Genomic DNA, 26,381 nt, shown 5'->3' with positions numbered 1-26,381 from the left:
TAGGATAAACAGTGACAAGATAAACTTAAACTAACAAATACCAGACTTAAACTGACAAGGGAAAACCGCTATTAGTTTAGAAAAGCTAGCACGCTAAGCAGACACTAACTCACACACAAAACGAACCGGCAAACACATGAGGGAAATGGTCACAATAAAAGCATACGGAGACATGAGGAACAGGTGACAACACTCTGACTAATGGGGACTAAACAAGGGGGCGTGACCAGGGAAAACAAGGAGGTGGGACAAGAGGAGCACGTGGTAGACACAAGAGACACAACCATGTGCTCAGGCACAAAATAAACAAAGACACATTGAACAAAGACAGTACAGACAAGACTGTCAGGGCAGGATCCTGACAGTGGCTCATGTTTATAACAGTAATCTTGGGGGGTGGACTAATTTAAAATTAAAAATCATCAGGTTTTAGCCAGGTTTCTGTCAAACAGAGCACATCTATGTTATAATCAGTGGTCAAATCATTTACAGAAAGTGCTTTCGTAAAGAGGGACCTGATTTTAAATATTTGGACTCTGTATCAATGATGCCAGAGCATGCGTTACAATGCTCATCAGCAGTTTTCAGGGCCTGCAGCTTTTTTCCTCTCAAGAATTTTCAGAGGATATTGGATCTTGTGGCTTCGGCCTCGGCAGTGCTCCAACTGAGCTTGCTTTACATGTGCTTCCTACAGCAAGCACTGGCTGAAAACACGGGTCCCACGTTGAGTGTGGACCTCTGGCACTATTCGCCTCAGGGTGACTCAGAACTGTGTTACAGCACTGTAGCCCTGGAAGGTGGCAGACTGTTATCAGTCAGGCGTGGATTTGGGGATGATCTCAAAGCGAAAAGTAATTTCTATGGATGCCAGAGACAATGTTTCCACAGGGGAATGGTCCCTGCACTCCCAGGTAGTCCAGTTACTATGGGAGACCTTTGGCAGAGTGGAAATCGATCTCTTTGCGTCACCAGAGAAAGCGCACTGCCCAGCATTTTTAACGAAAGGGAGGGACGTGCTGGACCATGTATGGCCCAGCCGCCTGCTTTGTGTTTCCCCCTGTCGCAGTGTTACCACAGGTGATCAAGCAAATCAGGGTTCCTGATTGGTTCCCATAGCTGATGCAGCTAGTGAACACGAACTCAAGCCTGATTCCGGTGAGGAGGGATCTCCTCTCTCAGGCCAGGGGCGCGATTTGGCACCCGCGGCACGACTTATGGGCCTTGCACATCTGGGCCATCAATGGGTACCTGCGGACCTCCCAGAGGGAGTGTTGAACACTATTACGCAGGCAAGAGCGCCTTCTACTAGAAGGCTTTACGCTTCAAAGTGGTCAGTGTTTTCCGGCTGGTGCTCGGATCAAAACATAGGAGATTCTCTCCTTCCTTCAGGAGCTGTTGGAGAAGGGCAGGTCCCCTTCCACGCTCAAAGTTTATGTTGCTGCCATAGCAGCGTTTGGCAAACCTATTCTTGGCCAGCCACTGGGAAGGAACGATCTCATCATTCGCTTCCTGAGAGGTGATAGGAGATTAAACCCTTCCTAGCCCCCTCTGGTTCCGTTCTGGGACCTCTCCACGGTCCTGGATGCTATGAAGGGCACCTCCTTCGAACCGCTGCAGTCCATGGATTTGCGGTATCTTTCATTTAGGACCACTTTCCTTGTAGCTCTCGCCCTCTGTCAAGCGAGTGGGTGACCTGGGAGCTCTCTGTGAGTGCTATGTGTATCGAGTTTGAACCTAACGACTCTAAAGTCATTCTCAAAACGAGACACGGTTATGTGTCCAAAATGCCTTCCACTCCGTTCAGAGCACAAGTCATTTCACTCTCAGCTCATTCAAGATCTGATAGTGAGGGCGATGTGAACCTCCTCTGCCCGGTCAGGGTGCTGAGGGTAATGGCAGACTGTCTGCTGCTTTCAGACAGTCAGAGCTCTTTGTTTTTTTTTGGTGGCCGTACTAAGGGACTAGCCATGTCAAAAGAGAGCCTTTCCAGAGCGATAGTTGACGCTATCGCTCTGGCTTATGAGTCTAAATGCCTTTGCTGCCCGCTGGGCATCAGAGCTCATTCCACAAGAGGCATGGCCTCCTCATGGGCATGGTCTAGTGGTGTTTCACTCCAGGACATTTGTATGACGGCAGGCTGGGCCTCCCTGTCTACATTCATGAGGTTCTATAACCTGGAAATTCCTCCTTGTAGGCTAAGCTGTTGTCAGTGTAGGTGTAATATCCACTGATCTGCCCGACTCGGTGTCGTGCAGACGGTGTTGTATGAGCGTGCTGCTAGCACGGGTCTAAGACTAACAGATCAGGCTGACTTAGGTCCTCCCTGACTGTAATTCTACAAGGATATCTGTCCCTCTGGCTCAGATGTCAAACTGATGTTAGCCTTGCTTCTATGCAGTTCAGGCTGACTTATGTCATTCCTGACTGTTATACTATGATAAGCACCCATGTCCTTTTAGATGGTCGTATTATATTCTTCGACCCACGTTCGTTGGTCTGGATTAACCCGCTATTATGTATACCTGGGCATATGCCCTTGGGAATATATGTGTGCACATTACTAAGCTAGTTTACGCAACACTCGTTCCCTCATCTAGAGAGAACCGAGGTTACGTTAGTAACTGAGAGCGTTTTACAAATGCTGGAAATGTGGCTTTCTAAGGAAAGATTGCTATCAAATAGCACAGCTAGGTTCCTAACTGATGACGAAGAACTGACAGAGCAACCATCAAGTCATAGAATGCATTCTAGGTTATTACTAGAGGTCGACTGATATTGGATTTTGCCGATTCCACACTCTAATAGGGCTCTATCAAATCTGTAAAATATTTTCCTAAATTCTTTATTTTCATTTAAATTTTTCTGGAAAAATTTTTTCCATTTAAATTTTTCTCCACTCCTTTTTAATAGTTAAATTGAAGTTTTATTAATCATAAAACAAGTCTAATTAAAATAATGAAACATACATTTTCACATCAGTTTAATAAAAGTTTAACAAAAATTACATTCTAAGGGCCCATGTTACATTTTATTTTTTAACACCATATTTTTTATTGTTACCAAATTCTGTGTTTTATTATGTATAATTATTTGATTGCAAAAAAAAAAAAAAAAACCTTTTCTTAAAGCCTTGATTTTTTTCCCCTTTCTCTGTATATTAAAATTTCTATTGTAATCAAATCAAGGCAGGAAACATTAATTTAATTTATCTTTTAATTACTAAAAATTAAGAAAACTTTTTTTGCCAAACAAAGGGGATTTACTATTGAAATTCAAACATGGAAGAAATGTTTTTAATCTTTAAAGGGGGGGTGAAATGCTCGTTTTCACTCAATATCCTGTTAATCTTGAGTACCTATAGAGTAGTACTGCATCCTTCATAACTCCAAAAAGTCTTTAGTTTTATTATATTCATAAGAGAAAGATAGTCTGTACCGATTTTTCCCGGGTCTTGGCATGGGAGGCGGACGCACTAACAAGAAGGCAGAGATATTTTAAGCAGTTTTACTCACCGCCTGCGGTTCCAACACACGATCGTGACCCTTTTTCGTTGGGATTGCATCATCCTTAAGAAATAAACGATACCCAAATCCGTCGTCAAACTGGGCCTTGTTTGTAAAACAAGCATCTTCGAAATGCAGGGAACAAACAAAAACACTTGCACAACTCCGTTGATGCTCTGTAAAAATAAACTCCATCCACTGGTCCCTTAATGCTGTTTTTTTTTTTTTGGTAAAGGTAATCTGTGCAGGGTTGTCTTGCCCTGGCAACCAAAAATACACTTCTTTTGTGACATTTCGCGACACTCTCGCTCTGATCAGTGAATTCTGTGCTCAGCCTCTAAGTGCTCTGCTATACGGGAGCGCGTGCTCTTCTGGCAGACGTGCCCTAGGACCCATATAAGGAAATTCCGCTCCATCTAACGTCACACAGAGCCATACTCGAAAAAAACTTTCCGAAACTTGTGACAAACCGGAAGGAGTATTTTTGGAACAGAAATACTCCTTCAAACGTACAACTTAATTTTTGAAACTTTGTCCATGTTTAGCATGGGAATCCAACTCTTTAACAGTGTAAAAAACTCAGTATGCATGAAATAGCATTTCACCCCCCCTTTAAAAAATAATGTTTGTTTCATTTTAGTTGTAGTAGTAGGCAGTGTACATCTACTGAAAAATAGACTTCAAAACCGGACTTTTATTTTGACGGGTTGCCGTTAATACCTGTACAGTTCTGTGCATGTGATATGATGCTTTTGGTCAAATCATACAGTCAAATGCTAATGAAGTGACTCTCAGAGCAGTCCTGGCGATGTTTTTCATGTGTTTTCATCCTCATTTAGTGAGACGACAGATGCTGAAATCACTGCTAGTGGCACGCACGTTAAACTGTAAATTCCATTTTTATGAATGGATTCCGCGATTCCATCCGCGTTTTCCGCGTTTTTTTTTTCTTCTTCAGTCATACCTTCACTTACTCACATTATCAACACCTCTCTTCACTCTGGTACATTTCTCTCAGAATTTAAGCCAGCTCTGGTAAGCCCACTGCTTAAGAAACCATCCCTAATCCAGCAGTTCTAGAAAACTACAGACCAGTATCTCTTCTTCCGTTCATTGCAAAGACACTTGAGCAAGTTGTGTTCAATCCACTCTCTATGTTCCTTGTACAGAACAACCTCCTGGACAGCAACCATTCTGGCTTTAAAAGCGGCCACTCAACTGAAACTGCCCTGCTATCAGTTATTGAAGACCTGCGACTGGCAAGAGCAGATTCCAAATCCTCCTGTGGTTTAAGTCCTACCTCTCAGATAGAGGAAGTATCTAAGTTACAACTTCTTGCTACTGGGGTTCCTCAAGGCTCAGTACTTGGACCACTTCTCTTCTACATCTACTTGTCATCATTAGGATCTGTCATTCAGAAGCATGGCTTTTCCTATCACCTCTGTGCTGATGACACTCAACTCTACTTCTCATTCCAACCAGATGATCCAATGGTAGCTGCTCGCATTGCAGCCTGTCTGAGTGATATTTCTAGCTGGATGAATGACAATTACCTTTAGCTCAACCTTACTAAGACAGAATTGCTGGTGGTTCCAGCTAACCCATTGTTTCATCACAACTACTCTATACAGCTGGGTTCGTCAACCATAACTCGTTCCAGGTCAGCCAGAAACCTAGGAATTGTGGTGGATCATCAGTTAAGCTTCACAGACCATATTGCTACAATGACCTGTTCCTGCAGATTTGCCTTATACAACATTAGGAAGATTAGACCCTTCCTGTCAGAGCAAGCCACACAACGCCTTGTCAAACCTCTTGTTCTCTCCAGACTGGACTATTGTAATGCTCTTCTGGCAGGCCTTCCTGCATGTAATATCAAGCCTCTGCAACTCATCCAGAATGCAGCAGCGAGTGTTGTCTTCAATGAGCCAAAAAAAAAAAAAAAAAAGTTGGCATTGTTTTTTTTATTTTTTTTTTTTATGCACAACCTGTCAGTGAAGTATGGTTGAATGCATCTAAAAGCCATAGGGAGCTCTCACAGAGAAACTCCAAAAATTCCCCGCAGAAGTACCATAACACAGTTCCAGGAAATGGCAATTTCCATGATAAAGTATATTTATAATGATGATGTTTGAGGAGTGTTGCTTTTGCAAATGCACATTATAAGTGACTCAAACACTCATTATAAACGACTCAAACAAAAACATAATTGCAAGGTTTGCGATAGCATAATCACACTAGATAGTTCGATTTGCATGAGATTTAGTTTTAATCTTGATTTTTCATGCAGCCCTAGTACAGATGCGAGTAGGGTATATTTATTTGTTACACAGACAGATTTTTTTCACAGCACATGTGACATATATGTTGCACTGTATACAGACCTGTTATATTTAATGAATAATCCAACAGACCCCTCACCCAACAATAGGACTGGGTTCTGGGATGTCTGTGAACTACCCCCTTAGCCACAACTAACACCCCGAGGCAGAACATGCCCCTGGTTACCATAGCAACAAAGGTATATCAGCAAGAAAAGATGGTTTAACAACTCAAAGAAATTTGGGGAGAGTTAACTGTCACATAATTATAATTTGAATAACCACATATTGCCCATAGAAAGAACATTTCTCCATTAAATTTATAGATAAACCTTGCTATAAATTAACATGTATCCCTGGGACATTGTGTGTATTATTACTGTTTTGTATATTGTCTTTTGTATACAGCTTAATGCATGCTTTAGGAACAAATTATTAACTCTTGTAACCTTATTGGTGTCAAGTTTCATATCGAAATGATCCTCCCTTAAATTCCCCATGAAATAAAAATTAAAGTTTTTTGGGTGTTAGTATCAATATGTTAGTTATAAGTTTATCTATAAGCCAGTATGCTTCAAAACAGTGACAACATTTGCATTTAGAATATATAAGCATTCAAAGCTTGCAGTTTGTCATTTCTGCCAAAATGGATCGAAAAGGGATGTTCATTCCAGTTAATTTTCCTGACCCATTAAAAATGTCACATTAATTTTAATGTACAAACAGCAGCAACCTGGATTCACACATCATCAAATTATGACTCACCTGCAGCACTTCTCAGAACAGAGACAAACAATAAAATACTAAATAAGAAGAATAAAATAAATAGGGCTTGTAGTGTCGTCTGCCGCTGATTTTGAAGAATCAAGTCTGGGATTTTGTTTCCAGAAAAAAAAAAGACTTTATTTCAAGGAGAATAAAGCTGAATATCTTTTGAATGTCAGGTGGCATTTCCTTGTATACATTTTTTTGTGTTTTTTTTTTTTTATACAGGGTAATGTTATACACTATACAGGGTAAGGCATGTTCAATATATTTCATATAGTTTTCCTTATGCTTACAATTTGATTCCTCCCTAGAGAGAAGGGTCCCCCTAGACTTTTGTTAGGGTAAGATGTTTTTCCAGATGTTTCTCATCTGAGGGTCTATATTTCTGCCAAGCAAGCACATTCTTTTCACACACAGGCTATATCATTATAATGGAATAATAACTGTACATATAAATGGCTAGATTCACCTTGATTATACTTGATTAATACAAATTTTATGTGACGCTAGTTTTACTCAAATCAAACGGTCAGATGCTCATGAAGAGACTGTCAGAGCAGTTCTGGAGATGTTGTTCATGTGTTCTCGTCTTATTTAGTGAGACAGCAGACACTGAAATTACCGCGAGCGTCACGTGCGCTTCAGTGTGTGTTTATAAAGGAAGTCGCGCTTCTGCTCCATTCATTAACAGAGACACGCAGAACATGCAGGATTCATAAATAGACTGTTCCGGCTTAATATTTACGGATATTAGTCCATCACGTGAGATCAGGTGGTTGGCTGGCTGCTGTCAGCGACTACTGAGAGGGGCCCCCTTGAGGGGGATCCCGATAACAGTGTGATTACACGTTACTGCATTGACGATCAAAGGGGCGCTCACACAGTGTCGTTGCATTTTATTCTTTATTCTTAACCAGGCCAGCTCGGGGCCCCAAGCAATTGCTTGGTTTGCCTGCCTTGTCGTGATGGGCCTGCAGATATCAGACCAGCTATCAGACCAGATTTGCACCCCTGCTATGTTGTATCTGTCATTTAAAACATCCCACAACTTATTTGTATATTTATATTCATTGACCATAAAGCACTCTGAGAGTTTCCCCCTCCAATATGTTTTCAGACTATGCAGAGAGGACAGAGATGTTTGTTTGGACCTTGCCATCTGTTACGATGAATCTACAGTGGCCAGACAAGGGAGCATCGCAGCCATATATACTGGTAAGACAGTTTGCCAGGGTATACTGGGTTCACTTATTTGCTTTATTTTTAAAAGCAACTTGAATTAAATTTTTATTTATAATGTGTTTTTGACTGTTATGTATATGTTCATGTATGTTGATTGGGTTGTGGGTATTAGTCCTCAGTTGGTCCCTCTTTGGTGGAGCCCACAAACTGGCAGTCAGTGAATGAGAAGCGTCTGGAGCTGTTAGCAACTGTTTGCAGAAATTCATCTCTGTGGAACCTCACCCACACAACTGTGGGCAAGTTTGTGTTGGACCGCATTTTTGTGTGTGACAAGCACAAAATACTCTTCTGTCAGACACCCAAAGTTGGAAATACACAATGGAAGAAGGTTCTAATTGTCTTGAATGGTAAGATATGTCTTCAGGTAAAATAGCTAATTGTCCTTAATGGTAAGATATGTCTTTAGGTATAATAACTTATATATTTGGGATATAAATCTTACAACTAATTTGAAACTGTAAAAAAAATAATAATAATTCAGCATCACATTTCAAAGGGATAGTTCACCCTAAAATGAACATTTTATGTTTATCTGCTTACCCCCAGGGCATCCAAGATGTAGGTGACTGTTTCTTCAGTAGAACACAAACTGAAATTTTCATCTCAAACCATTGCAGTCTATCCGTCTTATAATACAAGTGGATGGGAATCACGGCTAAAACATACAATATATTTAAAAAAAATAATAATAATAATTTAATTAAACTAATAATTAAACTAATTAAAACTAATTAAATCCTGTGGCTTGTGACGATACATTGATATGAAAAGACACAAAACGATTGGTCTGTGCAAGAAACTGACTGACAAATATACCATTGTATTGTACATTGATTTGAAAATAAATGTTTCTGCACGTGGCCAAATATTAAAATTTAATGGATTTAAACATTGTTTAATCAAGCTGTAAAGTGAAACGTCTCCAGGCCGTTTGCGCCCTCTACAGGTATTTGTTTTAATACATTAATGTACTTAAGTTATGTTCATGTTATATATATATATATAGGCATTTTACATTATGAATTTTAACAGTGTTGTTCAGTGTTGTTACAATCTTGTAAATTCTTGGTTTTGATGTTTTATTTGAGCCAATTATTATTGGTTCATTGTTAGTTTATATATAAATAGTCATACTAAAGCCTGGTTTTCACTTAAGTCTGTTTGTGTTACAAAAAATTAAAATAAATTAAATAAATAAAAAATAGGATTACTCAGTTGTCAAAAGAATCAGTAGGTTAATTGATTCCCAAAAGAATCATTCGTTACATATGGGGGTAGGATTGTAGAAATATTCCAAATAAATAGATTATGATCCACAAATAAATGTAAAGCTATTCACAAAAAATAATCGTATCCACAAATGAATAGAATGAGATCCACAAATATATGTTAGGAGTTTAACAAAAAAATAATTAAATTCACAAATATATATAAAAATAGATTTGCTAGTAAAAAACGTATTCACAAATTGTTTTTATGTCACAAGCACAATTCTGCCTACATTCATTTGTGAATCGCTTTGTGTACATTTGTGAATTGCTTTCTGCGCATTGTCGATCACCTCACGCATTTGTGGATTCTAGAGTGACCAGTGGAGAAAAATGTATAGGTATACATTTACAACATAAAAGTATAGGTCTCTGCAGGAAAGTAATGGGAGTTACCAGATAAGGGTGTTTTTACACAATGATACCTGATTGGTTGATGCCATAGTGACGTTAGGTTTAGATGTGGGGTTGGGTAAGGGGGATCATTTAGATTGCATGATTTAGAAACACCCAGCAGTTTCAAAACACCCACATGGTGATAAACGCCCACTTTTGCTCTGCAGAGACCTAAGTCTGGAAAAATCCACAAATAGGTCGACTCCACCCACTGTCTACTTAACCCAATCAGATAACGCCCGTGTTGCGCTGACCAATTGCAGCACGCTCTCTCTCCAACCAATCACGTTTTGCCTAACAACCAGGGCGGGAATAGACACATGAACGTGAGTCACTCGTCGCTACAGTCTCTTCGACATGGCCGATGAGGAGGAGTAAAGACAGGTGAGTGATGCCAATTGAACACAGTAATTAACTGAAGTTTTACCAGATTCTTGATATGTCATTATTTGTCATAACTAGTGAGGCAGTTTGACAATTTACACAATAATTGAATCAGTTATTATTTGCTACCAACCACCATTTCGGAGTCTGTCGCATTTGTCGGCCACATACATGAAGGGTGTCTTAATTCTAAAATGGACCATTATTCATTGTGAGGTGTAAATTGTTGTAAATTGTTGCCTAGTTAAAACGAGGCAACTTCTATGATGTATGTGGCCTACAAAATGAGACCTCCTTGAGGAAGCAGCCATCGAAACAGTCTGCGGATATAATTTACATTTAGAATTACTGAATTAGTTTATTAGATTAAACTATAACGTAAACAATATTGAGTGCAAGATTTAGAATATGTGTGAAGTTGCGGGTAGATTAGATGTGCACCTGTAGTAGGGTTGCCAACTGCCTTAAAGGTGCCATCTGTAATGTTTGGCAAAAAAAAAATCAAATCATACTCCACATTCCATACCAGATGGGGGCAATATGCCTCAATAAAGTGAATTGGTCTACTCTAGAGTAACAAACGAGAAACGGCATAGTCTCTATGCTCCGCCCCTACTTTCACAACAACACTACAGCCATAGCCGAAGCCTAACTGTGCGTTCACACCGCCGGCGTCTAGAGCGTCAAAAATCGTTCTTGCCGCTCTGCTCACGACGCTGCAGAATAATTCGTGAGCGCTCAGACGCTCTAACGTAGATCAAATGCTTATTTTGTATTTAAAGCGGCCGCAAAGCAAACAAGCTTGTTGATCTCGTGCAGACTAACCACAAGGAGTTATAAGTTAACCTCATTAAATATTGTTGTGGACGAAATATTATGATCCTTTACTTAAAATGAACAATCTCAGACACCTTGGTCCACGTATCACTTTTAATTTATTTTTTATGTCCTTGTACACATCATAGATTAATACAAACGCTAAACAGCAATAATCAACCTGTCCTTTATTCTGCTTTGGATCTATTGTGCCAACCCTCAAGCATTCACCGTGAGACACACACAGTTGACTCTTTTCACACGCTTTCACACCACACATCAATTTTTTCACGCACAGAAAAACCACAAAGCAAACAGGACACGGAGACCAACAGGCTAGACAGAGCAGGTTAGTTATGATATAATAAAATGGGTAATGTTAAGTTATAGCTAGCTAATTATCAAACGCAGCTACGGTTTGCCATCGCTAACATTAGCACGTTTATCGAACAGCCTTCGATACATTTCTATGTTATAACTTCCCGAAAACAAATACACAAACATATAAAACAAACTTCTAGCGAAATACTAACAGCATCTAACTTACCAATCGAAAAGAAATGTTGCAAGTTCAGAGTCGAACCTCATTTCTTTCATGTCCATCAGTTGTCTCCAGCGATTAAAAGCAGTGCCGATGTTTACTCTGGTTTGGCTCCTTTTCTTATCGGATTTGATTTGTGATTCCGAGCGCGGTTGTTTCCCTGTAGCGGGTGGTGGTCTCTTGCCAAGGGCTTGAGCCATAATTTCTCTCTCTTCCCTGAACTGAAATGAAGTACTGTGCTGTACTTTCCACATGATTGACATCAGGTTCAGGCACGCCCACAAGACGTGCGTGTTATTTGTGTATTGAAGGTTGGCTGGTGGTTATGTTGCCCGCATACTGCCTCCCATGGCCGAAACTGGTATTACGACACCTGTCGGGCCGGGGCTAGTAATGCTAATGCTAATTAAGGTTGATATCTCTGCAGCACTATAACTTGACATTTTTTTAATGACATCATCGTCCTTATTTCTTCTCATTCTTTTGATGCGTGTAGGTCATGTTATGGATATTTTTACCTCAATTTTTGCATATGGCACCTTTAATTATACAGACATATGTTTGGGTTCAGATCTTCCACTGCATATTATATGAGACTCGGTTTTCCCATAATGAATCAGAAAAATGACCCCTTGTCCCTATTAAACAGGCAAAACGATTGAATGAGTTTCCCCTTGTCACCCCCTGCAGTGGCATCGTCTCTGATACTACGAGCATGCGTGAACTGAGGGGAGTAATGCTGTTGTTACGTTACCTGTAATGCAATGTACTGCATGACATGTTAATTGAAATTAACTGACGAAAAGAACCAGATCGGTGAAACACATTTTTTAAATAGATGCTGTCATTATAAATAAAACGCATATTTGAGTTTAAAACAACTACTTTCTCGCCTGAAATGCAAATTCGCGTCTGTTGAGTTGTGAAGTTAATTTCACTCGCGAATAAAACGAATTACTCGCGCGAATTATCTCAAAATGGTCAAGCGGCAAACTAGACGCGGTAGACGAGAATTTGACGCTCTATTCACATTTGGTGTGAACACAGCATTACGTTCATGTGTCTGTTCCCACCCTGGTTGTTAGGCAAAACGTGATTGGTTGGAGAGAGAGCGTGCTGTGAATGGTCAGCGTTAGGGTGTTATCTGATTGGGTTAAGTAGACGGTGGGTGGAGTCAACCTATTTGTGGATTTTTCTGCATTGGTGACGCTAGAATTGTGTCAAAATCCACAAATGCGTGAGGTGATCGACAAATGCGCAGAAAGCAATTCACAAATGTACAGAAAGCGATTCACAAATGAATGTAGGTAGAATTGTGCTTGTGACATACAAAAATATTTTTGAATACGTTTTTTACTAGCAAATCTATTTTTTATATATTTGTGAATTTAATTATTTTATTTTGTAAGACTCCTAACATATATTTGTGGATCTCATTCTATTCATTTGTGGATACGATTATTTTTTGTGAATAGCTTTACATTGATTTGTGGATCGTAATCTATTAATTTGGAATATTGCTACAATCCTACCCCCATAGTTACAGCCCTAGATTAGTTAAAATATTTCTAAATACAACTGCATTGTTTTCCTTTTGTAATAAAAAGACAAAACATTTTATTAAAAACTTCTTAAAAACAGTATTAAAATATTGTCACATTCTAGTGAACCAAGTATCTGTATTTTGTCTCATCTCGTGAGCTAAGTGTATTGTCACACCCCTAGTGTCGATAAGCGATGATATAGGTCATAATTTTCGAAGTGTAAAATCAATCATATATTCATGAAAAAGAAAATCAGTTTGAATAAAGAAAGCAATAACTTTGCCGTAGTATTCTTTCAAATGTTAAAGTTGTCACAGTCATTGCATGCTTTGCATGTGCTGCCCCGCCCTGCCCCCGGAAAAAAGTTCAGCCTCAGGATTTTTATTTATTTATTTATTTATTTTTACATATGATTCACACAATGTGCAAACTGTTAGAACTCTTCTGAGCCCGTCCACCTATTTGTGTTCTCAAGCAGGCACATGAGGACGGAGTGTTCTTCTTCGCCTTGCTTTATGGGGATGCATTACCACTATCTATCTCTCAAATGGACCACTGACACTATCTACAATCTCAATTAGGAGTGTCAATGGTTCACTTAAAATTGGTCCTGTTAAAATTATTGGTTTGTGTTCTAACTGAAGAAACAAAGTCACCTACCTCTTGGATGACCTGGGGGTATGTAGATAAACATAAAATTTTCATTTTTGGGTGAACTACCCTCTTAAGAGGGTTAGAGGGTTGGACTCCCAATCGAAGGGTTGTGAGTTCTAGTCTCGGGCCGGACGGAATTGTGGGTGGGGGGAGTGCATGTACAGTTCTCTCTCCATCTTCAATACCATGACTTAGGTGCCCTTGAGCAAGGCATCGAACCCCCAACTGCTCCCCGGGGGCGCCGCAGCATAAAATGGCAGCCCACTGCTCCGGGTGTGTGCTCACAGTGTGTGTGTGTGTGTTCACTGCTCTGTGTGTGTGCGCATTTCGGATGGGTTAAATGCAGAGCACAAATTCTGAGTATGGGTCACCATACTTGGCTGAATGTCACTTCACTTTCACTTAAGTATGACATCAACCTGCATATCTCCTTTAGACTTAAAACATGCTTAACTTTTTTTTGTCTTTCAGGAAAGTTCTCAAAAGTTGAAGATATACCAGAGAACCTGGTTCACGATCATGAAAGAAATGGTTTACCCCGCCTGTCCTCTATGACGGACACAGAAATTCATCAAAGGTTTACATCAGTTCACTTCACAAAAATGTTTTGTAAAGAGATGTTTCTTGGAAAGCATGTTACCAAACAGGGTAACAACCAAAATTATAATCAAGTTTCAAGTTTCTTTTATTTATATAGCACATTTAAAAACAGTTAGCACGGCTGACCAAAATGATGAACAAACAAAAGACATAGAACACATGGCAACCCATGGATTCATATCATAAACTCACAAAAAATTAAAAGCCAAAGAAAATAAATAGGTTTTAAGAGATGATTTAAAAACATTTAAAGTCTGTGCCAATCTGATATATGCTGGAAGGTTGTTCCACATCTTAGGGCCAGCAACCGCAAAAGCTCTATCCCCCCTATGCTTTAACCGTGATCTGGGGACAGAGAGAAGCCTGATCACCAGACCTCAGATTTTGTGTAGGATTGTATGAATAAAGTTGATCAGATAGATAGCTTGGTGCCAGATTATTTATAGATTTAAAACCATAGAGAATATTTTTTTTAGCAATTCTAAGATGCACAGGTAACCAATGCATTGATAAAAAATTAGGAGATAAAATAATTTCATGATCAACTGTATCAAAAGTTGGGTTTAAGTCTAACAGAATTCTAGTTTTCAGCATGTGCATACTATTGCTTCTAATGCTTGGCATTCAAGCTCTCACTATCTTACACTGGCTTCAGACTATTGGGCCAGTCCTTTTTGTTGAGCCCTGCTTAACTTTACCAAACCAAAAAAACAAACAAAAAAAATTAGATATGTCACAATACAGATTACAGGTCTGCAACCCTAAATTGGATGTACAAAGAAATTACCTAGATTATAGTGCAATTTCTTGTTGTTCTTTCAGTCCATTTGCACCATCAGATTAATGGGGATGTCTAGACTTGTGTCAACGTTATTACTACACATTTTCTACCCTATAAAATTTGGCCACAATAGGCTGGTGCATTTATTTTTCAGAACAAATGTTTAACTTGGACACCGTGGTCTAAAAGCATTTGGTCCCTACTGACTTCTAATGTGTGGCCAGAAAAGATGCTAAAAATATTTGTTTTGCATTTCACAAAAGAAAGAAATGCATACAGGTTTGAATTGAAATGATGTGAGGATGAGTGTTAGACTTTGGTGATTTCTGCATGTACAGAACTGTGAATTACATTATATAACTATATATATATATATATATATATATATATATATATATATATATATATCAAGATTCAACAATATTTCCTGTTCCTTCTCAATGACCCCCTACTGAAACATTAGCAAGTTTTCCTATTCTGTAAGAAGCTGGCCACACGTTTCTTACACAACCAAGAAGGTGTTTAGTGTGGGAATCCCTCATGCTTCTCTCTGTCAAAATGTTTAAAAGATATATGTAAACAGTTCACTTCCTTTAGCCTAAAAGAGCAATGTTTAAGGGTAAAATTAAAGCTTAATCCATGCTCTCTGCCTTATGCAAACTCACTGGCTTGTAGCTTCCTGAGCATCGTATTTATGACACAGCCAATTATAGTGGTATAGTGGTATCTGTGTGCGTGCGTGTGTGCATGCGTGCGTGCGTGTGTGTGTGTGTGTGTGTGTGAGTATAAGTTTGGGCAGTGACATAAATTTTGTGTTCTGGAAAGTTTGCTGCTTAAGCTGTTGTGGTGCAGCTTAAACCAAACCTCTCCAATTCGGCTTTTTTTGTTGGTACCATGATGCTGTTCATCAACTTTCTTTGTCAACTCAGGCTTTGATCCTGAGCTTGTGGAGCTCTGTGCACATGAATGTGTGACATCACGGGCGAACAGCCAATCATGAGCCTTGCAATACAAAGCAAGTTTGATGTACTTCTCGTGAGAGTCCCAGCAAGATTCAAAATTAAAGGTTAAAGGTTTTGCTAAAGGTTAAGAGACAAATTTAAACATCATATGAAACATGAAAGAGGAAAAATAAAATAAATTATCTTGCTCTATCTATCAGTGAAGGCACAAGTGAAACTTGTTAAGTTAGTTTATACATTTGAAAATATATAGTGATAGAGAATAGAACGTGTAAGGTCACATGTATTCTTTTTAAAATACTATCTATTGATCTGGAAAGCATCTGCTGTTTACAAACATCTTAAATACATCTAAAAAAAATGTCCACTTGACATCTGAGAGGAAATGTCCTATAGACGTATTGCAAATGTGGAAATACTGTAAAAAAAAAAAAGTATAATCTTGCAGACTTCAAATAGACATCACCTAGATAAATGGGGCAATCATATAGGCTAACGAATTTATTGTATACGTAAAGCGCTTTACCATCACATGAGGGGATATTAATCCTCAACCACCAGTGTTCAGCGCCCATTTGGATGATGCGAATGCAGCCACAGTACAACAGCGCCAGTGCGCTCACCACACAACTACAGGTGGAGAGGAGAAAGGGACAAGTGATGTAGCCTATAAATGCCATCAGGGAATATACTGCGTTCAGATGCAATACCACCCAACTTCAAATTTTCAGCATAATGGATGCACTGACAGCGCAAAAATTTTCGCGCTGTCAGTGCATCCATTATGCTGAAAGTTACATTTTTGCCCATATGCAAGTGAGTGGGGGACTTTGAGCACTTACAATCACTTACACAATACATATGTGCCGAACACCATGGACCCCGTCAAAGGAGTATTCTTCGAAAAGCTTGCACTCACGACCTTGCGTGAGATGGAGCAGAGATGATGGTGATGGACCAGCACCCTGTACAGGAGGGGCTGTATCTATTCCCTCAGTGGCAATGTGTACAGCAGGGCTCTGGACTATACAAGCGAAAAAGCACCCCACTCTAGATATGGCGCTGGTCTGCCCCATATCCAGAGTGTCCATCCCAATTGTAGGGGAAGAGAACAAAAGATCCCTTGCCAATTATGAACAAAACCACATGTCGTATTTCTCTTTCTAACAAAAACGTTTGCCCTTCTGGGCCAAAAGTCTCAGCACCCAGAGAACTACTCCAAAACATTTATTTGACAGTCTTACAGCGCTGTTGACCATTCTCCAACTACAGACTTCCTTGTCCATTTTGTGAGTGACACATTTGTTGCCACTACTACACATAGCGTAACCCTGCCTTGGGGATTCCCTCTGTCAACAGTTTAGGGTTTCCCACAGGGTTAATGACATGTGTCTGTTTTAAATGTTGCTCTGTATACAGTGACCAGTGCCAGGACCCACACATAAAGAGAAGATCAAGTTACTGCTATTGAGGCCATGATCCCCAGCAGTCTTAATTCTCCAAGAAAAAAATGCACTCGTCTCCTTAGCCGAAACTGAACCAGACAGCTGTGATAAACCTCTGTCCCTGTTGTGCTTTGAGTCTATTTGTCAACTATTTGATATACTGTAGGAAACCAATCTAAATGCTGCAGGGCACGGCGTTAACTGCAAGTCAGTCAGATGTTAAAGACTTTCACAAAACTACTGCCAGGTGGTACAACTGGTTGCAGTTATATTTTGTTTTGTAAACCGAGATCAAATAACAAAATTCAACAAAAATAACTTTATAATATAACATCATAAGAATCTTAAAAATCATAAGAAAATTAATTTTAAATGTATTTTTAGAAAGTGAAATTCAACGTGTGAAATAGACATATAGGCTGCAGCCTAATGCTTAAAAAAAGTAATTTACACAAAGGCTCTTACTGCATGTTATGGTTATTAAACATTCATTATGAAACCATTAAAACCACACAATTTCCATATGTTGTTATTAAGCACTTTCATTTCAATCTATAGGCTAATGAAAGATTTTGAACAACCTTGGCCGTTGGTCCACTGTACAAGCATACATATCGATGTGTACAAGGCTGCAGGTTCATGAGACTTTATTCACGTCGCAGTTTTCTCCGACTCGCACCATAAAAATAAATAAATAATAATTGATCTAAATATCTTTCAAGAATAAGAAATCAAGAATAATAGGATAAAAATATATATATATAGATTACATTTAAGGATGTGTGCATTATGCCATAAAAAAAAGAAAACGATTGAGGGGTTGAGGTGGGTTATTGTTGAGTGTTTTAGGCTAGGCCTAGTTCTAACATATTTTGGCACTATAGTCATATTTATGTCACAAATTATGAAAGGCTTGAAACTTTTCATAATTTGCTTATTTATTTCAGCAGTTCAAACGTATTTATTAGTTATCTGGCCTTTTTTGACACATTTTATTCCTATATACAGAGCTTATGACATGCCGAAAATTATTTCCACAAGTTCCCTTGTATTAATTAAAACTTGTTTAAATAATAATGAATCCATTTTAAATAAATAAATAAATAAGTTTCAAATACAGAATTTGGTCGTGCGGGAGATTGGGGGAATCCATAAAATGTTAAAATTAAAACCCTATTGGAATTGCTCCGTTTATTAGGGCCCGAGCACCGATGGTGTGAGGACCCTATTGTATCTGCTCTGTTTATTATTATTATTCCGGTTCTTCTTCTTCTCCAAAATAAATCGCATTTTTGAGGGCTTAAACATGCTCAAAAAGTCATGAAACTTTGCACACGCGTCAAACCTGGTGAAAATTTTTGTCTAATATAGGATTCAGAAGAGGGTGTGCCGAAATGGCTCGACAGTGCCACCTATACTAAGAAAATCAACTGCCTTCCAGCTATGTCTCACGTACATGCACGAAAATTGGCACACACATGTAACACACCAATACCTACAAAAAAAGACTCTTGGAGCAAAATTCTAAACCCAACAGGAATTCGGTTATTTTTAATATTATGAGCAAATTTTGTGTAATTTTTGTCATTTCCATGCGTTGTATTTAAACGAACTCCTCCTAGAGATTTATTCAGATCAACACCAAATTTGGTATGCCTAATCTAAAGGCCTTTGCGATGTTAAATTGCGAAGATCTTGAGTTTTCGTCGAAGGGCGTGTCCGTGGAGGCCTGGCGAATTTCGATGATTCGCCATGAAAAATAAAATTGCTATAACTCAGACATACAATGTCCAATCTTCCCCTAACTTCACATGTTTGATAAGACTCCGAACCTGAACAGATTGACATTCCCACATTCAGTTATAGTCACAGCGCCACCTATTGGCAACAGGAAGTGACATATTTTACACTGTGACGAACTACTACTTTTTTGTGGTCAGTCTAATCTAAAGGCCTGTGCGAAGTTCAGTTGTGAAGATCTTAAGTTTTCATTAAAAGGCATGTCCATGGCACCGTGATGAAGTTCGATGTCTCACCATGGGAATAAAAGATGTTATAACTCTGGCATAAAATGTCCGATCTTCCCCAAACTTCACATGTGTGATAAGAGTCCTGGCCTGAACAGATCTGAAGGCCAATATTCCATTGAGTGTGGCAAAATGGCTCGATAGCGCCACCTATACACTTTCAACAGAGTGTGCCTCGAGCTATGTTTCATGTACATGTACGAAAAACGGTACACACATAACACACCAATACCTATGAAAAAGTCTCTTGGTACGAAATCCGAATCCCAACAGGAAGTCAGTTATTTAGAATTTTCTCTGCTAAATTGGTAGTCAGTCTAATATAAAGGCCTGTGCAAAGTTCAGTTGTGAAGATCTTGAGTTTTTGTTAAAAGGCGTGTCCATGGCGCCGTGACGAAGTTCGATGTCTCGCCATGGGAATAAAAGATGTTATAACTCAGGCATAAAATGTCCGATCTTGCCCAAACTTCATATGTGTGATAAGGGTCCTGGCCTGAACAGATCTGAAGGCCAATATTCCATCGGGTGTGGCAAAAATGTCTCGATAGCGCCACCTATACCCTTTCATCGGAGTGCGTCTACACTTTCAACAGAGTGCGCCTCGAGCTTTGTTTCACGTACATGTAAAAAAAATGGTACACACATGTAATACATGAATAAGTCTCTTGGTACAAAATCCGAATCCCAACAGGAAGTCAGTTATTTAGAATTTTCTCTGCAAAATTGGTGTTGTTTTTGCTATTTTCATGGGTTGTACTTTAACAAACTCCTCCTAGAGATTTATTCAGATCAACACCAAACTTGGTCAGTGTAATCTAAAGGCCTTTGCGAAGTTAAATTGCGAGGATCTTGAGGTTTGTTAAAGGGGGTGTCCATGGCGGCCTGACAAATTTCGATGTTTCGCCATGAAAAAGGAAGTTGCTGTAACTCAGACATACAATGTCCAATCCTCACCAACCTTCACATGTTAGATAAGACTTCTGCCCTTAACAGATCTACATGCCCATATTCAGTTATAGTCATAGCGCCACCTGCTGGCAACAGGAAGTGGCATATTTTACGCTGTGACAAAGTACTCCTAGAAATCTTTTGACATTAATGTTTTTTTTTTTTTTTTTGTGGTCCGGGTGCGAGGGCCCATTCATCGCTGCTTGCAGCTTTAATTAGGGCTCAAGCCTGAAGGGGCGAAGAGCCCTATTGTTCCCCTAAGTATTATTATTATTATTATTATTTTTTCAACCTTCCGGGGGGTTTTGGCCTTAACATACTCAAAAACAAAGAAAATTGGCCTACACATTTGAACCTGCGGCCATCAGGACGCCTTTCAGAGACTGGGACCCGGGCGTGGCACAGGGGCTCTACAGCGCCCCCTGGAACATCGTCAGAAAATCCTGAACCATAGCTCACACAAACTTTCATGTATTTATATGAAACTCAGTACACTTATAGATCTCATTGAGCCGAACAAATTTCACGCTCTATGTCATAGGCTCCGCCCAACAGGAAGTCAGCTATTCAGGGCTGTTTAAAAAAGCATGCTCTGGAATTTGAAATACTCCTCTGAAGTTTTTCACCCGTTCGCCACGAAACTCAGTGAACATGATCTCAAGACATTGAGGATGAAAAATTACGAGGGGATTTTTGATATCTCAAATGGTTTGCCCGTGGCGAGGCGTTGAATTTAGGTCAAAAAATTAGAAACAGGAAGTTGTAGCAACAATCACTTTCTGGGGAATAATTAACTCAAATGAAGTGAATATTCATGAGTCTATGAATATAACGTGCTTATTGCTTACAAATATTAAATTACCCAAAGAGGGAATATTTAATAACTTAAAGGTAACCTTTACTCGAATTAATTTAAGATACTCTAGACAATCTGTTCGTCCAGCGAACTGGAAGCTAGACTTCCTTATCAAAATTCAATAAAAATACCCTTCTTACAAACTCCAAGAAATATTAATCTTCTGATCAGGAAAAAACAATATTTTCTGTGTCTGTACTACTAAGATTACTGAAATTAATTTATATAAAACAAAGCTCGTAGCGTAGATCACACGATTCAGGGACTTCGATCTCAATGAGCAATAAAACAATTCAATTCAAGCAAATTATATGATTTAATAAAAACAGACTAAAGAGTACATAACTACAATTCACACGAAGTAAATATGAGTATATAGCAAAATGAAAATATAATTTAAACAAGGTAAACGAACAAGAATAGTAATGAGATAAATGAGAGAGAGAGATAAAGAGAGAGGGAGATAAAGTGAAAACCAATCTCAGCGTGACAATTTCAAACAGTTAACTTTGCAAGAGACCCCAAGTCATTGAATAATTCCACAAACATGGAATAGCATAGACAACCTTAAACAGAAATTTTAGTTGCGATATAAGAAAGTACTTGCTTTGATCTGGCTATTGTGTGTAGTTGCGTTCAAATTGTCCGTCCGTGCGGCTTCAGCATGGTTCTTTCAAGAACAGATGATGCGTGAGCTCGATGGTTAACGCGAAGGTAAACTTTGCCAAAAGATGATTAGACTTAAGTTCGTTTGGCTCGTGAAGACAATTGAACGAAGTCAAATATCCGAAGACAATAAAGAAAAACTAAAATGAAACAAAAAGTAAAGAAGAATAAACGAAGAACTTCTTGAAGTCCAGTTGCAAAGCTGGGAACCCTCTTTTCTCTCTGGCGGAATGCCCAGAAAACAGGTTTCCCTGAGGTTTTACGTAAACTTATGTTTACACCTATTTTTCAGTATGAGCCAATGAAGTGTAAACAAACTGAGGCGGAAAAAATCTTCTTTGTTTGCTGATCTCCGCCCACTGGTCTAATTTATGGCGATGACAAAATTAAACATTTTTCTTAAGCAAGATCGTTCCTCTGAAACAATGCATCTTTTTGTAATTTGCTATCAAGATTCGTTACAGTCGTATTTTTACGATTATACAGACACCAAGAACTATGATTTTACCAATCAAGTATACAGAGATACAGAGTTATTCTTAACTAAATGCATATAAAGTTTGCATTAAACACACAGTAACATTTGTATATTCCACTATGCCGCATACATACCTTTGAGCACAAAAAGGGAGACATTAAAATACATTTAGAGGTAGTTTTATAGAAAAAAAAGGTCCATGGGCTAGCAAAAATGCTTGTGCCTGTTTGTGAATGTATGTGCGTCTTGTGAATGTGTGTGCGTCTGTTTCACTGGAATGTGTGATCGCTGCGAGTAAAAAGGGCGGGTGTTTGTCTTCCCTTTGAAGATCGATATTGTATCTCTGGATAGTCTCCAAGGCGTTATAACTCTCATCCACGCCAGGACGTTGCCGTCATGGCAGCGCCCAGGGTGGTGAGTTAAGTTGTAAGAGGGTTGTAAAACGAAGGTACTTGTTTTTTTCTTTAACTCACTTTCTGGTCTTTGAGTGTAGAATGTGTTAAAGAGTCAGGATTCATTAATATGGAAGAGATGGTTGAATACCATCCGCTCATTGGTGTTACAAAGTGCCTAATAACATCCACATACATTTCCTGAGTTTCATCAAACTTCATTGGTTTGTTCATTGTAATATGTTGCTCACATATATGTAACTATAAGGTGTCAAAGTTTCAGCGCCACCAACTGACAGCAGGAAGTGTTTCATTGTCAAAATGGTTTTAATTCTGCGTCTTATTTTTACTTGATTTGCTTCAAACTTCATCAGAATAATGACAAAACACAGCCGATGTAAATCTGTTGTGGTAATATTGATATCTAATATAGTGTTGCCATAGCAACATTCCAAAACTTGAATATTCTGTCATGGTGATTTTGAGGCAGACAACAAGCTCAGATTTACATTAAACTCAGAACACATATCAGTATTAGTGACAGCTAGACAATGGCAAAAGTTTTTAAAAGGGCGTGGAGGCACTCTCTAGCGCCAGTTTTTGTCAGAAGTGGGGGGTTAGTTTTAGCTACAGACACCAAACTTGGTACATAAATTGTTCTTATCAAGACGGACAACTTTCTCATTCACAGTCATAAGCTACGACCAACAGGAAGTCAGCTATTTTGATTTGAAAATGTATTTTTGGGCAAATTCTGCTGTGAATTAATGCATACTCCTCACAGGGGAAGTCAACTATACACACCAAACTTTGTGTACATGATGCAAAAACATTGAGGAACTTAACAGAGAGACAGACAGAGAGAGAGAGAAAGAGAGAGAGAGAGAGTTAACATCTCTTTAATCACCGGAATAAAAACAGAAATTGTATGTTGTTGATTTTTTTCATCATTACAGCTTAAGAAATCTCTTAGGCCTTATCATTTTCTGTCAGTTTTAGGGACGAAAAAAAAAAACCTAGTACAATTTGTAGGGCTCAGACAACATGATTTTGTATAATAAGGTTAAGAATTATGTTCATTTCAAAATTTTAAAAAAGTTTTTAAAAATACATACACGTTGACTTGTATATATTTTTTATTCTGATAATAATTGTAAACTTATTTGATACTGACCTATGACAGACATTCTGTGACATGACATTTACCTGAGTTTACACAATCTTGATGATTTAACAGTAAAACAGTTCAGCTCACAGTCACAGATAAAGACTAAGCTGTAATGCAGGAAAAATATTTGACAAATGCTTATAGATCAATAAATTCGAGTGCAAAATAATACGGCATGTTGATATTTTGATGACATTTTTTTTCCAAGCACATTTTACCAATTTCAAATCACATCAATCTTAATAAATACTACAGATTTAGTATTTCATGATTTATGAGTGATATATATAATTGTCCTCGAAGGCTGGAAGTGAAAAGCTCATTCATATTCAGAAGTGCTGAATTGCATTGGTCATAGAGCTCATTGTAGCGATGCTTCAGATGTTGAAATAGATTTGTTATTCATTATACAGGTTCACTGTTTGCAGAGTGAATACAGTATGTGTATGTGGTGCAGACGCAGCAGCGAGAGCACGTTATTGTAACCAGTGCTTTAAGTGGCCCAAAAGAGGTGCCGGTACTCTATTATAGCCTTTTTTATATAAACGGGGGGGGGGGGGGGGGGGGGCGGGGGGGCGGTTGCTGTGGTCTTGGGTGACGGGATGGGGGGCTTATGATATTAGACTTTGTAGCCTATAATAAAAGATAATGACTTTCAAACCTTAACTAAACACATTTTTATTCAAAGATCAACCGTCTGTCATTACTCTTTAGTCTGCCACAAGAAACAGCAACATTAAAATCATGAACTCAAATGTCATTGTAAAAAAAAAACAAAAAAACAATGACTGTTGTAACAGTGCGTAAATCAGACCTTTCTGTAACGCTAACGTTAATAAGCTTAAACGAAAATAACGAAAAAAAAGCGGAGTATTTTTTGTACACAGTGCCGCGAACTGTCAATCACTCCTGTACGCGTGCATCACTGTCCTCCTCGCAGCTGCAGCAACTTGCGCTCTCTTCATCAAGCTTTAAAACAAAAAGGGGACAAAAAGATCATATTGTCTTTGTGCATAGGCTATAGATTAATTAGATAAATGAATATCTAAATTTGTGCCCAGCCGCCTACGGTATTTTTTTAGAACTTTGAAAAAAGATGCTGCAGCCAATGAGCAGCGGCTGCAGGACGACTCAACCTCCGCAGACAGTTTTTAATGTTTATCAGACAATAAATACTCAAGATTTTGCTTTAGTATAATTTTCAGGACAATTAGGGCCAGATTCGGGAGTCGGGACAAGAGTTTAGATTTCGGGACTGTCCCAAATTTTTCGGGACGTCTGGTCACCCTACCTGAAAGAGCTGCATTACTTCATTAGTTTGAGTCTGACCTGCAGTGATATCATTCAAACTTGCTGAGGTGTCAGTCAGCGAAGCATCTTCTTATGATCTTGTTCTTTCGGTATTCAGAGTCTGAAGCCAAGAGAACATATTAAGTGCTGTTAACTGTATTTGATTATTAACAGTACCAAGTGTATACTCATAAAGACTTTCACACACCTTCTCCGGCCACGTTGAGTTGTTGACACTAACAGTGGGAAAAGCGACACATGCGCTATTCACTTGTATAATTTAAGGGTGAATGGGTAATGTAGTTTCTGCTCTCGGTGGGATGAATTAGGAAGCTTGCATTGTGAAAGGCGCTCTGAAAATCGGCAGTGCAGGTAAAAGATTAAAATCTCTATTAAAACAAATGACCAAATGAGCGTACCGGTATGCTAAAAGCACGTTCTGGGCCCACTGGGCCCACTTAAAGCACTGATTGTAACACAAAAACGCATTAAAATAATGCGCAAGCTTTCGCTCGGAGAGCGTGCGCGCACTTAAAACTCGTTTCCTCTGCACAAACTGTGTCCTGTGCACTCACAATTCTCTCTATGCTCATGCGCTAGTCCATTAACATGGGCTCTGAAAAAAATATGCATTACAGATAGAGCTTGTGAACCTGGCCTTGCATAGGCATATGCACAATCTGTCCTGTTCTCTCCATTTAGGAACGCTTCATTCGGACTGGTTCAGATAGCAACACCAAACGTGCAGTGTGTAATACCAGTCATGGGCATGGCCACCACCAGATGGAGCTATAGCATTACTTTTAAATAAATGTCTTAGAAACGTGTATACAGCATTTAAATCATTTTAAAAAAATATTTCAAAGAAAAATAATACGTATTTAAAAAAGCTAATGAATTTACTGGTAATATAGTTTTATATAATAATTTCAGAAATGTTTATAGATGATAAAAGTATTTTTTAAAATGATTATAGATCATGAAAAGTGTTTTGCAACAATTTATAATAAGCTCTCTTTGGTTTACATTAGTTAATGCATTAACTAACATGAACTAACAATGAACAATCTATTTTCCAGATCATTTATTCATCTTTTTTTATGTTAGTTATTCCTATCATTAAAAATATTATTGTTTATATTATTTCACAGTACATAAACTAATCTTAAAATAAACTGTAATTAAAAAAATTATTTTTATAATGTATTAAAATATTTTAACTAAGCTTTAATTAACATTTATGTAAACACTTATATTGAAAGAGACTGAAATGGAAGTAATTTTTACTTTAAACTCAGAAAAAGTTTTTAAAAGGGCGTCGAAGAGGCACT

General features: G+C 38.5%; 1 protein-coding gene across 3 annotated transcripts in view; it reads left to right on the top strand.

The window, feature by feature from the left end:
* Positions 1-26,381, top strand: part of chst10 (carbohydrate sulfotransferase 10) — a 90,825-nt gene that overhangs the window by 23,792 nt on the left and 40,652 nt on the right. For all 3 annotated transcript variants that reach the window (XM_052545521.1, XM_052545438.1, XM_052545355.1), the window contains 3 exons: positions 7,710-7,807; positions 7,947-8,181; positions 13,909-14,014. In XM_052545521.1, coding sequence (XP_052401481.1) covers positions 7,710-7,807; positions 7,947-8,181; positions 13,909-14,014 — 439 coding nt within the window. The remainder of the gene's footprint in view (positions 1-7,709; positions 7,808-7,946; positions 8,182-13,908; positions 14,015-26,381) is intronic.

This window comes from Carassius gibelio, chromosome A1 (genome assembly GCF_023724105.1).
Source record: "Carassius gibelio isolate Cgi1373 ecotype wild population from Czech Republic chromosome A1, carGib1.2-hapl.c, whole genome shotgun sequence".
NCBI lineage: Eukaryota > Metazoa > Chordata > Actinopteri > Cypriniformes > Cyprinidae > Carassius > Carassius gibelio.
The sequence above is the reverse complement of the archived record's forward strand: the minus strand, read 5'-3'. Positions and strand labels throughout refer to the sequence as shown.